General features: G+C 62.2%; 2 gene segments (V, D, J or C); both read left to right on the forward strand.

The window, feature by feature from the left end:
- The window catches only part of LOC102478849 (immunoglobulin heavy constant epsilon-like), an 8,790-nt gene extending 4,392 nt beyond the window's left edge, over nucleotides 1–4,398 (forward strand). Inside the window, 4 exon segments of the C gene segment in view lie at nucleotides 2,663–2,956; nucleotides 3,133–3,456; nucleotides 3,607–3,927; nucleotides 4,008–4,398. Coding sequence covers nucleotides 2,663–2,956; nucleotides 3,133–3,456; nucleotides 3,607–3,927; nucleotides 4,008–4,342 — 1,274 coding nt within the window.
- Nucleotides 4,386–6,849, forward strand: LOC114005255 (Ig gamma-3 chain C region-like). The segment is given in 3 exon segments: nucleotides 4,386–4,391; nucleotides 6,042–6,209; nucleotides 6,289–6,849. Coding segments are annotated over 3 exon segments (267 nt in total).
- The last annotated feature ends 5,626 nt before the right edge of the window (nucleotides 6,850–12,475 follow it).

A 12,475-nucleotide genomic window follows, 5' to 3' on the forward strand; every position in this document is an offset into this window, starting at 1 on the left:
TGGCTGGGCTGAGCTGAGCTGGGCTGGGCTGGGCTGAGCTGGGTTGAGTTGAGCTGGGCTGGGCTGGGCTGAGCTGGGCTGGGCTGAGCTGGGCTGGGCTGAGCTGAGCTGAGCTGAGCTGAGCTGATCTGAGCTAGGCTGAGCTGGGCTGGCCTGACTGGGCTGGCCTGACTGGGCTGGGCTGGGCAGGGCTGGGCAGGGCTGGACAGGGCTGGGCTGGGCTGGGCTGGGCTGAGCTGAGCTGAGCTGAGCTAGGCTGAGCTGGGCTGGCCTGACTGGGCTGGCCTGACTGGGCTGGCCTGACTGGGCTGGCCTGACTGGGCTGGCCTGACTGGGCTGGCCTGACTGGGCTGGCCTGACTGGGCTGGCCTGACTGGGCTGGCCTGACTGGGCTGGCCTGACTGGGCTGGCCTGACTGGGCTGGCCTGACTGGGCTGGCCTGACTGGGCTGGCCTGACTGGGCTGGCCTGACTGGGCTGGCCTGACTGGGCTGGCCTGACTGGGCTGGCCTGACTGGGCTGGCCTGACTGGGCTGGGCTGGGCAGGGCTGGGCAGGGCTGGACAGGGCTGGGCTGGGCTGGGCTGGGCTGGACTGGGCTGAGCTGGGCTTACTGGGCTGAGCTGAGCTGAGGTACACCAAACAGGACTGGACTGGGCTGAGCTGAGCTGAGCTGGGCTGGGCTGGGCAGAGCTGGGCTGAGCTGAGCTGGGTTGGTCTGGGCTGGGCTGAGCTGAACTAGGCTGGGCTGGGCTGGGCTGCGCTGGGCCGGGCTCGCGCGGAGTTATTAAGCATGGCTGAGGTGCCTCCTTGCAAAAACCTGCACATCTCAAAGATGTCAAGGGTGTCCATCCTCAAGTGCACCCTGAGCACAGTGAATGGGGTCTAGGGCAAAGTGGGCTGAGCTAGGCAGAACTGGGCTGGGCTGGGCTGGGCTGGGCTGAGCTGGGCTGAGCTGAACTGGGCTGGGCTGGGCTAAACTGGGCTGAGCTAGGCAGAACTGGGCTGGGCTGGGCTGGGCTGGGCTGGACAGGTTTGAGCTGAGCTGGACTAAGCTGGCCTGACTGGGCCGGGCTAGGCTGAGCTGGGCTGAGCTGGGCTGGACTGGGCTGGGCAGGTTTGAGCTGAACTGGGCTAAACTGGACTGGGCTGGGCAGGTTTGAGCTGAGCTGGCCTGACTGGACCAGGCTGGGCTAGGCTGGGCTAGGCTGGGCTGGGCTGGGCCGGGCCGAGCTGGGCTGAGCTGAGCCGAGCCGGGCAGTGTTGAGCTGAGCTGGGCTGGGCTAGGCTGGGCTGAGCCAGGCAGAGTTGAGCTGAGCTGGGCTGGACTGGCTTTAGATGAGCTGTCTGGGCTGGGCTGAGCTGAGCTGGGCTGGACTGGCTTTAGATGAGCTGTCTGGGCTGGGCTGAGCTGAGCTGGGCTGGACTGGCTTTAGATGAGCTGTCTGGGCTGGGCTGAGCTGAGCTGGGCTGGACTGGCTTTAGATGAGCTGTCTGGGCTGGGCTGAGCTGAGCTGGGCTGGACTGGCTTTAGATGAGCTGTCTGGGCTGGGCTGAGCTGGGCTGGACTGGCTTTAGTTGAGCTGGCTGGGCTGGGCTGGGCTGAGCAGGGCTGGCTTGAGTTGAGCTGGCTCTAGTAACTGAGCTGAGCAGGGCTGGTTGCACTGTAAGGCATCAGGTTTGATGTGGCTCTCCCAGTTCTGGCCCGGCTGCCCTGAGCTGGGTCCAGCTCACCTGAATGGGGCTGTATCTGGCCACTCTCACCTGGCAGACTGAGTTGGCTGAGTCTAGTTTGAGGTCTAAAGTGGGATCTCCTGGCTGACCTGGGCAGGGTTGTCAGGGCGGGCTATCTCTAGCCACTGAACCTGTTGGGTTGGACTGCACTGAGCTGGCCGATTCTGACCATGGCTCTGCTGACTCCAGGCTACCTGGCCTGGGCTTGACTAAGTCAGGTGGGCAGAGGAGCAGGCTGGACAGTGCTGGACTGGGCACTCAGCAGACCCTAAGGCTGTGCTGAGCTGGGCACCAGGACCAGGCTGGACAGGGCCAGAGCAGAAGGACAGCAGGTGTGCAAACCAGGGCAGCCTAGGGCAGGGGTGTAGCTGCGGGAGGCAGGAGATGGACTGTGTGGAGGTCTTGCCCTCTACTTAGGAGGTCAGGCAGAGTCTGCAGTGGCAGAGAATCCCAAAAGGCACTGGGGTCCCTGAGGACCTTAGCCCACAGCCCCAGGAAGCAGGGCCTGGGCAGGGCATGGGCAGACCATACTATTGTGGGTGGGAGAAGAGAGGACCGTCGGTTCCTGGGAGGGCTCTGGTCCCCACCCGGGGCCTATAGGTGAGTTGGGGACAACCTAGTGGCTCCTGGAGCTCTCTGGGTGCCCAAGCCCCAGAAGAATGGGCCTCCTCAGGGGCTCAGGTCCAACAGTCAAGGTGGGGTAACACCCTGAGCCTGCCTGAGGGTGTAAGAGAGCAGTGTCTTCTGACATGGTCCAGGAGGCTGCCAGATGGTGCCCAGCCTGGGCCTCATGGGAAAGACCCCAGTGAGCTTGGGTCACCTGGCTCCACCCAGGCTGGAACAGGTTTCAGCATCCCCTCTGCTGCACCCAGACCCCAGGCCAGGGGCCACCACAGGACCTGAGCCAGGCTGACGCAGCCCTCCCCACAGTCTCTATCCAGGGCCCCTCCATCTTCCCTCTGCCCTCCTGCTGCAAAGATACCTCCACCTCCGTGACGCTGGGCTGCCTGATCAAGGGCTACTTCCCGGAGCCCGTGGAGGTGACCTGGGACACAGGCTCCCTGAACGGCAGTGTGGTGACCTTCCCTGCTGTCACTCTGCCCTCTGGGCTCTACACCTCCGTCAGCCAGGTGACCGTGTCGGGCGAGTGGGCCAAGGAGAAATTCACCTGCAGGGTGGCACACCCGCCCTCCTCCACTGTCAACAGCACCAAGGCCTTCGAAGGTGAGCAGGCTTGGCTCGAGGAGGTCGCAGCGAGGGGACCCCAGCCAGTGGTCCCCAGCTTGCCAGGCCAAGGCCAAGAGGCCGGGGAGGGGAAGGGCATGGCCGGGGCATGTGGGCAGAGAGTGGGGGCAGGGCTCAGGGAGGCCCAGCACTGAGCCCCACCACCTGGCCCCCAGCCTGCGCTGTGAACTTCGCCCTGCCCACCGTGAAGCTCTTCCACTCCTCCTGCGACCCCAGTGGAGACACCCACACCACCATCCAGCTCCTGTGTCTCATCTCTGGCTACACCCCAGGCGACCTTGAGGTCACCTGGCTGGTGAATGGGCTCAAGGACACCAACAAGCTCACCTACGTGGCCCCGCCCAAGGAGGAGGGCAAGCTGGCCTCCACCCACAGCGAGCTGAACATCACCCAGGGCCAGTGGGTGTCAGAAAGCACCTTCACCTGCCGGGTCGCCTACAGAGGCCTCACCCTGGAGAGCAGTGCCCGGATGTGCACAGGTAGTCGGCACCTGACCCGCGGGCGGGCCAGAGGTGGCACAGGGTCTCACACCTGACTCGTGGGCAGGCCGGAGGTGGCACAGGGTCTCACACCTGACCCGCGGGCGGGCCGGAGGTGGCACAGGGTCTCACACTGCTTTGCCCACACAGAGTCGGAGCCGCGGGGCGTGAGCGCCTACCTGAGCGCGCCCAGCCCCCTCGACCTGTACGTGAACAAGTCTCCCAAGATCACGTGTCTAGTGGTAGACCTGGCCAGACCGGACGACCTGACTCTGGTCTGGAGCCGCGATAGCGGGAAGCCTGTTATCCAGGAGAAGCCAGAGCCCAAGAGCCAGTTCAATAAAACGGTCACCATCATGTCCACCCTCCCAGTGGACCTCCAGGACTGGCTAGAGGGCGAGGTCTACCACTGCACCATCTCCCACCCCGACCTGCCCAAGGACATCGTGCGGACCATCACCAAGGCCCCGGGTGAGCGGCCCCGGGTGAGCGGGTCCAGGGAGGCCTGCGGTGGGGGTGGGGAGGGCCCAGCTGACCTCACGCCTCTGCAGGCAAGCGCACCAAGCCCGAGGTCCACCTGTTCCCGCTGCCCCAGGAGACGCAGCCCAGCACGGACACGGTCACGCTCATCTGCCTGATGCAGAGGTTCTCCCCCGCCGACATCTCCGTACAGTGGCTGCGCGGCAAGGTGCTGCTCCCAGACAGCCAGTACCGCACCACGCCACCCCTCCTGACCAACAGCTCCAGCTCCACCTTCTTCGCCCTCAGCCGCCTGGAGGTGTCCCGCTCCGACTGGGAGCAGAGTAATTTCACCTGCCGTGTGGTCCACGAGGCGCTGTCCTCCCATGTCCTTGAGGAAACCGTGTCCAAACCCCCTGGTAAATGACGTGTGCCCACCCACTGCTGTAACCACGGGGAGCCCAATAAACATGCCGGTGCCTGCTCAGAGCCCTGGGCGCCCGTCCTTGGGATGGGAGTGCCGCAGGGTGGGGCATCCTGGCACAGACAAGAGAAGGGGCAGGAAGGGGGCAGAATCGGGTCTGGCTCTACCTGGTCTGCCCGCCACACAGAGCACCATCAGATGGCACTCCGCCAGCCTCCTGTACCCTGTGGGTCCTGCCCCAACAAGCAGAGGAGGCCCTGAGGCACAGGGCAGACCCCAGCCCTGGAGCTCCCACCCCCGGGAAGCACCGCCCTCGCTAGCTCAGTCGCACCCACGTGCACAGCACGAGCCGTGATTCGCACTGCACTCACGCACCCGGTCACGGGACTCCGCCACACCCTGCACGCCAGCCACGACCCCCATGCAGACACCGCAGTGCAACTGTCACACACGCGGCCCACACCGGCCTCTCGCCCAGGCCACCCCAAGACCATCCTTCACAGCTGAGCCGTGGACCCAAGACAGGAGTAACAGGCTCCCTCGGTGGCCCCCGTGGCCCCAGCCACCCCGTCAGCTGCTCCCCACACACAGACATGTGCACACACATAGACACAGCACACCAACACACACACACAGATACACAGACATACACAAGCACATGCGTAGACACACTTGAACACCACAGGCACACAGACATGGGTGCACACAAAGTGCACGAAAACGCACGTGCACACGGACATGGACACAGACACACACCCTCTTGTGCTCAAGCACAGCCCAGAGCAGGCTGCACGCCTTGTCCCCAGGCCTAGAGGCTGAGCAGGTCAGAGTGGGGCCACACGCCAGGGTGCATGCCACACATCAGACCACTCTGCTGGTTGTGTATGGCCACCGAGCATTCGGTCTTCCCCCTCTGAAAACGTGGGTCCAGAAACGGACACACGGCAGCCCAGGTGCACCTGCACACCTGCCCGAGAGGCATGTCCAGGCTCAGCCCACCCTGCACCCAGCACCCTGCTGGGAGCCAGAGAGGAGGCTGGCCAAAGGCCACCAGAGAGGGGGCAGCACAGGGTGTTGGGGAAAGGGAGGGCCAGCCCAGAGCAGGAGGGCCAGACAGAAGTGTGAGGCCAGATTTGGGTGGGCATGGGCAGCTCTGGGCTCCCACAGACCTGGGTTTGGGGTTCCTCAGAGCACGTGCCAGGGTGATTCTGGCCAGGGCTGGCATGCTGGGTGGCTAGACTGTGGTTAGACCCCTTCCCAAGGGCTCTGAGCAGGGCCATCCCTGAGCAGGTCAGGGTCCCACTGCACAGGCATGGGGCCACCATGGGCAGGAGGGCTGCCAGCAGCAAGGGCCACTGACTCCCCCACCACTGCATGGGCTCTAAGAGGATCCGGCAGGCTGAGGAGAGTGACCAGCAGCCTGAGCACTAGAGGAACAGAAAAGTGCCACCATGGGGACTGGAGGGACACAAAGGCTGAGAGATTGACCCAGCTCTGCCTGCAGGGTCCAGAGGGCAAGAGATTGACCCAGCTCTGCCTGCAGGGTCCAGGAGGGGTGGAGGGCATGCTCTCCCACACGGCAGCAGCCAGTAGGGACAGCAGCCTCCAGCCTTCAGAGCTGCCCGTGACTCTGGGCCACCCCTGAGGGCCCCAGCATCAGTAAGGTGGCCTGAGAACAGCCAGGAGAACCCTTGTGGCCCAGGAGGCCAGGGGGGCTAAGTGGCTGGTCCCCCCAGAGCTGGACCTGCAGGACCTGTGCGCAGAGGAGGACGAACGCGAGGAGCTAGAGGGGCTCTGGACCAGTGCGTGCGTCTTCACCGCCCTCTTCCTGCTCAGTGTGAGCTACAGTGCCACCGTCACCCTGGTCAAGGTGGGGCAGGCGCTGCGGACCACCCTCTCCCCGGGAACCCCCGCACACAGCAGAGCCCCTCACGCCCCGCATCCCCCAGGTGGAGTGGGTCTTCTCCGCGGTGCGGCAGGGCCAGCCCCAGGCCACCCACGACTACACCAACGTCATGCAGTCTGAGCCACGCCGCACCTGAGCCACGCAGGCCACCGCGCCACCCTGGCGGGACGAGGGACAGATACACCCCCAAGGAGGCCAGAGTTGGGGACACACCGACCCCACCATGGGCTGATGACAAGTGCACCAGGGTCCAGAGGTTCCAGCTTGGCCTCAAGGTTCCAGGCACCAAAGGGGCTGTCAGCCGCAGCCCGCCCCACCCCAGCCGGGCAGCAGAGGGCCAGGCTGCAACGCTGCCCGAGCCCGTCCCAGGCCATGGACACCAGAGCCACTGCTGTTCTGCCAGACCACCCAGAGCACTGTGGCCGGTGACCTGGTCAGGCCCAGGCGCCCCACAGCCCGTCTTCCTGCACCTCCACTGTCAGTCCCCAGCCTGCCCTATACAGAGGGTGCAGAGAAGCCCTTCTGGGGCAAAGCCAAAGCTGTTCCACAGCCAGAGACAGGCTGAGACTGCCCACCCGGCCCCTCACTCTGGCTTAAGCCACCCTGTCCCCTCCACTTTGGGCCCTAAGTAAAATTCCTTTTCACAAGTAGCATGTCTCCTGAGTGCTGTGGGCATGTCTATGACCCAAGATGTGGACAAGGGACCAGAGGGCAGGGGGCAGGGGCCGGTCTGGGGTCTTGGGGCCTTGGTGGCCAGGCACTGCTCCTACGAGGGTCTCCCCAGCACCACCAGAGACTCCTACCCCTGGCCCTGTCACACCTGCCCTGCTGGTCCTGCCCAGACTCCCCACCCAGCCACAGTAAAAGCCACGGCTGGCCCTGTGGGCCACTCAGAGCAGAAGGCCCAAGGCCCCACTCCGTAGTCAGGGTGGGACCTGGCACACCGCCTCCCAGGACACTGATCACCTGCTCTGACCCGTCCGCCCACTGAGCACAGACAGGCCCGCCCCCAGCCTGCCAGCCAGCCCGCACACACATTGCGGGGAGTGGTGACAGGCAAGCAAGAGTCACGTGGGCTGCACTGCTGTCCTCAGGGGGCAGCCCAGGGAGGCAGGGCAGGGACGTTCCCTGGCAGAATCTCTGCTGAGGTCTCCACACGGCCTGGTGAGAGGGAGTCCATGTGCCCACGGGCAGGGCCCTCTCACGTAGAAGGCACCCAGGAGCCAGCAGGAAGAAAGATGAGCGCAAGCCCTTCATGGGAAGGGGACTCGGTGACCGCAAGTGTGAAAGAAATGTTTCCACAAGAGAGAATGCGGCCAGGAGGAGGCAGGGAGGAGGGCAGCAGCCTGGCTGAGGGACGGGAGCTGAGACCGTCGGCAGGGCTGGCTGGCCAGACGCTCAGCCTCATCTGCGGTTACTCCAGGACGGCCCCACAGAGAGAGCCTCGCTCCACCACGGACCTGCTCCAGGGACCCTGACGCGTGCCAGGCTAGGGCGCACGTGAGCCTAGGAGGTGGACCACAGCCCCTGCCCCAGGCCAGGCATCGCACCCGAGATGCCTTGGACCAGACCAGAACCTGGTGGCAACCCGGTGGCAATCCGTGCTGGGCAGCTGCAGACTGGCCTAGAGATGCAGGGATTTGATCTGTCCGGACTACAGAGGGGCAGGACTGCCAGGACACAGCCACGGCCATGGCCCAGTCCAGCTCTCCTCATACACAGACACACGCGAGCACTCGGCTCCAGACCCGGCTCCACACCAGGCACGTCACATGTGCAGGTCCACCTCCCTCGGGCCTGAGAGGCAGGCAAGATGGTCGCCCCACTTGAGAGGGGACAGGGCTGGGCCATGGGACATGCACCAGGCAGGTGGGCTCCAGAATCCACACTTGGAATGCTGGCGACCCCGCCCTCCGTGCACCAAGCCTCCCAGCCAGGGCCAGGAGGACACCTCCAAACCCTCGATTCCCCGGGCCCTCCTCTATGTTCCTGTTAACCCCGTAGCTGGCTGAAAGGTGGCCCCAAAGACACAGCACGTCCCAACCCCTGGGACCTGCAAATGCACCTGGTTTGGAGACAGGGTCTTCACCTGTGGGATCAGCTAAGGGGCAAGGCCTGCCCAGGGTGGTCAGTGTCCTTACAAGACCTGAAGGAGGACATAGAGAAGAGGGGATGGCCACGAGAGGGCAGAGGAAGCAAAGGTGGGGTGACGTGGTGCAGGGCTGCCTGTTTGCATCCCAAATCCTTATGTGATGGCGCTGGGAGATGTGTCTGGAGCTGAGTGCTCTGAGAGGTGACCAGGCCGTGAGGCTGGAGCCCTGAGAGTAGGACCAGCACCCTGGGAGAGGGGATACAGAGAGCTCCCGCCCCTTCTGCCAGGTGAGAACCCTAAAGGGTGGGAGACACCCTCAGTGGACCCCACCTGGCGGAACCCTGAACTTGGGTTTCTGGCCCCAGAACCGAAAGACACGCCTGTTATTGGCCAGCACCCTAGGCCAGGCCGCCAAGCCACGGCCCTCTGCACTGGCTGCAGCCTGGAGCACACTGCCCTCCCAGCCAAGGCGAGGTAGTGCTGCCTGACACTTACTCTGTAGGCCCAGGCCTCCAGTGCTCGACCTCCCTGTCCTGTGGGCCCAGACCCTGGCAGGCTGGGCAAGAGGGGCGACATGGCAAATACATCTAAAAAAGTAAATAGCAAGCCTCCAGGATCCAGTGGCCAGGGCTCCTGGCCACCCTACCCTGACCAGGCCTCGCTGTCACCCCCAGCCCACCTAGAAGCTTTCCCCACCACAGCCAGGGGGTCTTCACTTCACCCCACACTTCCCACCACTGTTGGCTGGCTCCTCCCCACCCACTTCCCTTCCTGAGCCCCAGGAAGAGCTGACCTTGGTTCCCTGGCCCAGCGTGGCAGGACTTCCATCACACCACTCAATTCGCCACACTCCCAGCTAGGCCCTTCCAGGGCAAGGTCCGTCCAGTGCTCATGTGGGGCCCAGACCCCGACTGTGGGTGAGCAGGTGTGGTGACATCCACACAGTGGAAGTCCCTCACTGCCCAGACAGAGGCTGTCTCCCAGGGAGAGATAGCAGGAAGAGGCTGTGAGCGGCACAGAGCAGGCAAGGGCTGCTCCAGACACGGCCGCAGAGGACACAGCCTGGGGCAGGAGGGGGCAGCAAGCAGGGGCAGCCGCAGGCTCCACACAGGAGAGGCCCTCGGTGGTGGCAGTCATTCTGGTCTGGCCAAACAAGACAGGTTCACCCCACCCTGCTGGCCCCAAGGATTGTCCTCTGGGCAACCCCGTCCCTGGGCCCTGCCACCACCTTCTCCCAGGCTGTCAGAGGCCTGCTCCAGCTGGGGTACACAGGAAGGCAACATGGGTGATCAGGAATCAGACTGAGACCTCGATGCCCTCCAGCATGTTCTCAGCCAACTACAGTCAGAGCCAACTCAAGACTGCAGCCCTGATGGCTAGGAGACATACGTATTTATTATTGAAGAAGTTTTATAGGAGTAGGATGGGTGAGAGGAAATAAGTAAAAGATTTTACTTCAAAAGGTAAAGCATTCAAAGTATAGGAACAATAATCATAAAACATGACATCTGTTTTGTTTAAGTATAAACAGTCATAATTCTTAGAACGAGGAAGTACATTTGTCTGGTGCACTTTCTCCTTAGACCTTCATTACCGGGAAGGGTCTTTTGGATGAGGAATTTCCCAGGAATTTTAATAACCTCAGTCCCAGGCCAGCTTGACAACTTCAGTCTCAGACTAGCTTGAGAACTTGAGCCCCAGGTCAGCTTGAGAACTTCAGCCTCAGGCTAGGGTGGCAGCAGGTTGCCAGTTACAAAGGCCTAGGTAGAAATCCTATCTGGTTAAGTAGACAAGGTTAATATATACTAAAGTGGAATACCTATATTATCTCTGGGGAAGCCCACAGCTAAGAGGGTGAGTCTAATGTCTACATGGGAAAGGAATGTGGTCTTGTGAGCAGCTTAATGACTGACCTAAAGTTTACTGTGTACCTGGGACCCTCTACGTGCTGTTCTATACAATGGCTGTGGCTTGGGAAGTGGCAATCTTCCCTTATCCTGAGATCAAAGGTGGCTCATGGTCTTTGTTTGGGATATCAGCACCTCCTGGATGAGCCCCTCCCAGCTACTGAGATCATTTCACTAATTTAGTAGCTTTAACCTAAACCTTCCTAATGCTTATCTATGTAATCCCCAGTAGGAGAAGTGAATGCAGCATTCTTTATTGACATTTTCCAGGAGGGTGGGGTGAATCTAATGGGAGTAATTCCCATTCACAGCCGCAGCCTTAGTAGATCCATATTCCTTCAGGATTATTATAAAAGTTATAGTAAGGCTGGGGGTGTTATTTTGCCTTTATGGGGTACCAGGGTACAACAATAAGGCCCATGGCAGAGAAATTGAGTGCAGGCTAGTATAGCAACACAATGGAGATTTGGGACTCGTAAACTGCTGGCCTTGCTCACAGTTTCTTCCCAGCCTAGTCCTTGCATTAGGCATGGGAGGCAGGCCCTTTATCAGCTTGTGTTGTCTGCATGGTCCCAACACCAGGCCTTCACCCAGGTCTCTCCTTCTCCATCTCTGCCCCAGTATCTCTGAACCCCCAACTCTGACTCGCTCCTTCCCCCACTTCATCTCATCTCCCAGATGAGCTGTGGCCGGCCACGTGGGGTCATGGCCCCTCCACAGCCTAGAGGGTCACCCACCCAGGCCACACACCTGGCCCCACCACAGCCAGACCACAGACCAGACTTGTCGTGGAGGCGGTAGCCACATCTAGGGAGCAGGAAGTGGTCAGGCGACCCCACGTGGGGGTCAGGCTGCCATGCAGTCTTTCCCAGAAAGCCCTCAGCATCCAGCCCCAGAAGTCGTGGGCAAATGGCCGGAGGGGCAGAGGCAGGTGAGACCCCACCATTGGGGCTAAGCCTGAGCCCGCAGCAGCCCTGGAGCAGGTGGCATGAGGACGTGCTCTCTGCAACCTTGAGCAGGTGGGTCCCAGGAGCTCTGAAGGCCCTTGTTCCCAACTCTGTGCAGCAGGGCCTCAGCCAGGCCACACTGAGCCCTCCTGGAGGGGAAGATGGTGATGAGGCCCCCAGACAAAGAGGGAAGGGGACCACCACCGAGGCCCCAGAACACCACCCAGGAGGATGCAGCTACCACACAGGGCCGCACTGGGCTGTGCGGGGCTGCACTGGGTGGGCTAGGCTGGTCTGAACTGGGCTGACCTGGTCCAGACTGGGCTGAGCTGAGCTGGGCTGGGCTGGACTGGACTGGATAGACTAAGATGAACTAGGCACAGCTGGACTGGGCTGGGCTGAGCTAGACAAGGCTGAGCTGAGCTGGGCTAGTCTAAGCTGAGCTGAGCTGCACTAGCTGACTAGCTGAGCTGAGGTGGGCTGAGCTGAGCGGGGCTGAATGGACTGGCCCCAAGAGTTGTCCTCTGGGCAACCCCGTCCCTAGGCCCCTGCCACTACCTCCTCCCAGGCTCTGAACTATGTCTCTCCTTCTCCATCTCTGCCCCATCTCTGGGCTGGGATGAGCTGGGCTAGGCCCACCTGGACTAAGCTAAGCTAAACTGGACTGAGCTGTCCTGGGCTAAGCTGAGCTGGGCTGAGTTGAGCTGAGCTGGGCTGAGCTGAGCTGGGCTGAGCTGAGTGGGGCTGAGCTGAGCGGGGCTGAGTGGACTGAGCTGAGCTGGGCTGAGCTGGGCTGAGCTGGGCTGAGCTGGGCTGAGCTGGGCTGAGCTGGGCTCCTGAGCTGGGCTGAGCTGGACTGAGCTAGTCTGGACTGAGCTGAGCTGGGCTGATCAGACTGAGCTGATCTGGGCTGAGCTGAGCTGGGCTGAGCTGAGCTGGGTTGAGCTGAGCTGGGCCAAGCTAACCTGGGCTAAACTGAGCTGGACTCTGCTAGTCTGGGCTGAGCTGAGCTGGGCTGGGTAGACTGAGCTGAGCTGGGCTGAGCTGAGCTGGGCTGAGCTGAGCTGGGCCAAACAGGGTTGGACTGAGGTGAGCTGAGCTAGTCTGGGCTGTGAACTGAGCTGGGATGGGTAGACTGAGCTGAGCTGGGCTGAGCTGAGCTGGGTTGAGCTGAGCTGGGTGGTCTGACCTGAGTTGGGCTGATCTGAGCTGGGCCAAGCTAACCTGGGCTGAGCTAAGCTGGGCTGAGCTAGTCTGGGCTGAACTGGGCTGAACTGAGCTGAA

This window comes from Tupaia chinensis, unplaced genomic scaffold (genome assembly GCF_000334495.1).
Source record: "Tupaia chinensis unplaced genomic scaffold, TupChi_1.0 Scaffold143596_1, whole genome shotgun sequence".
Lineage (NCBI taxonomy): Eukaryota > Metazoa > Chordata > Mammalia > Scandentia > Tupaiidae > Tupaia > Tupaia belangeri.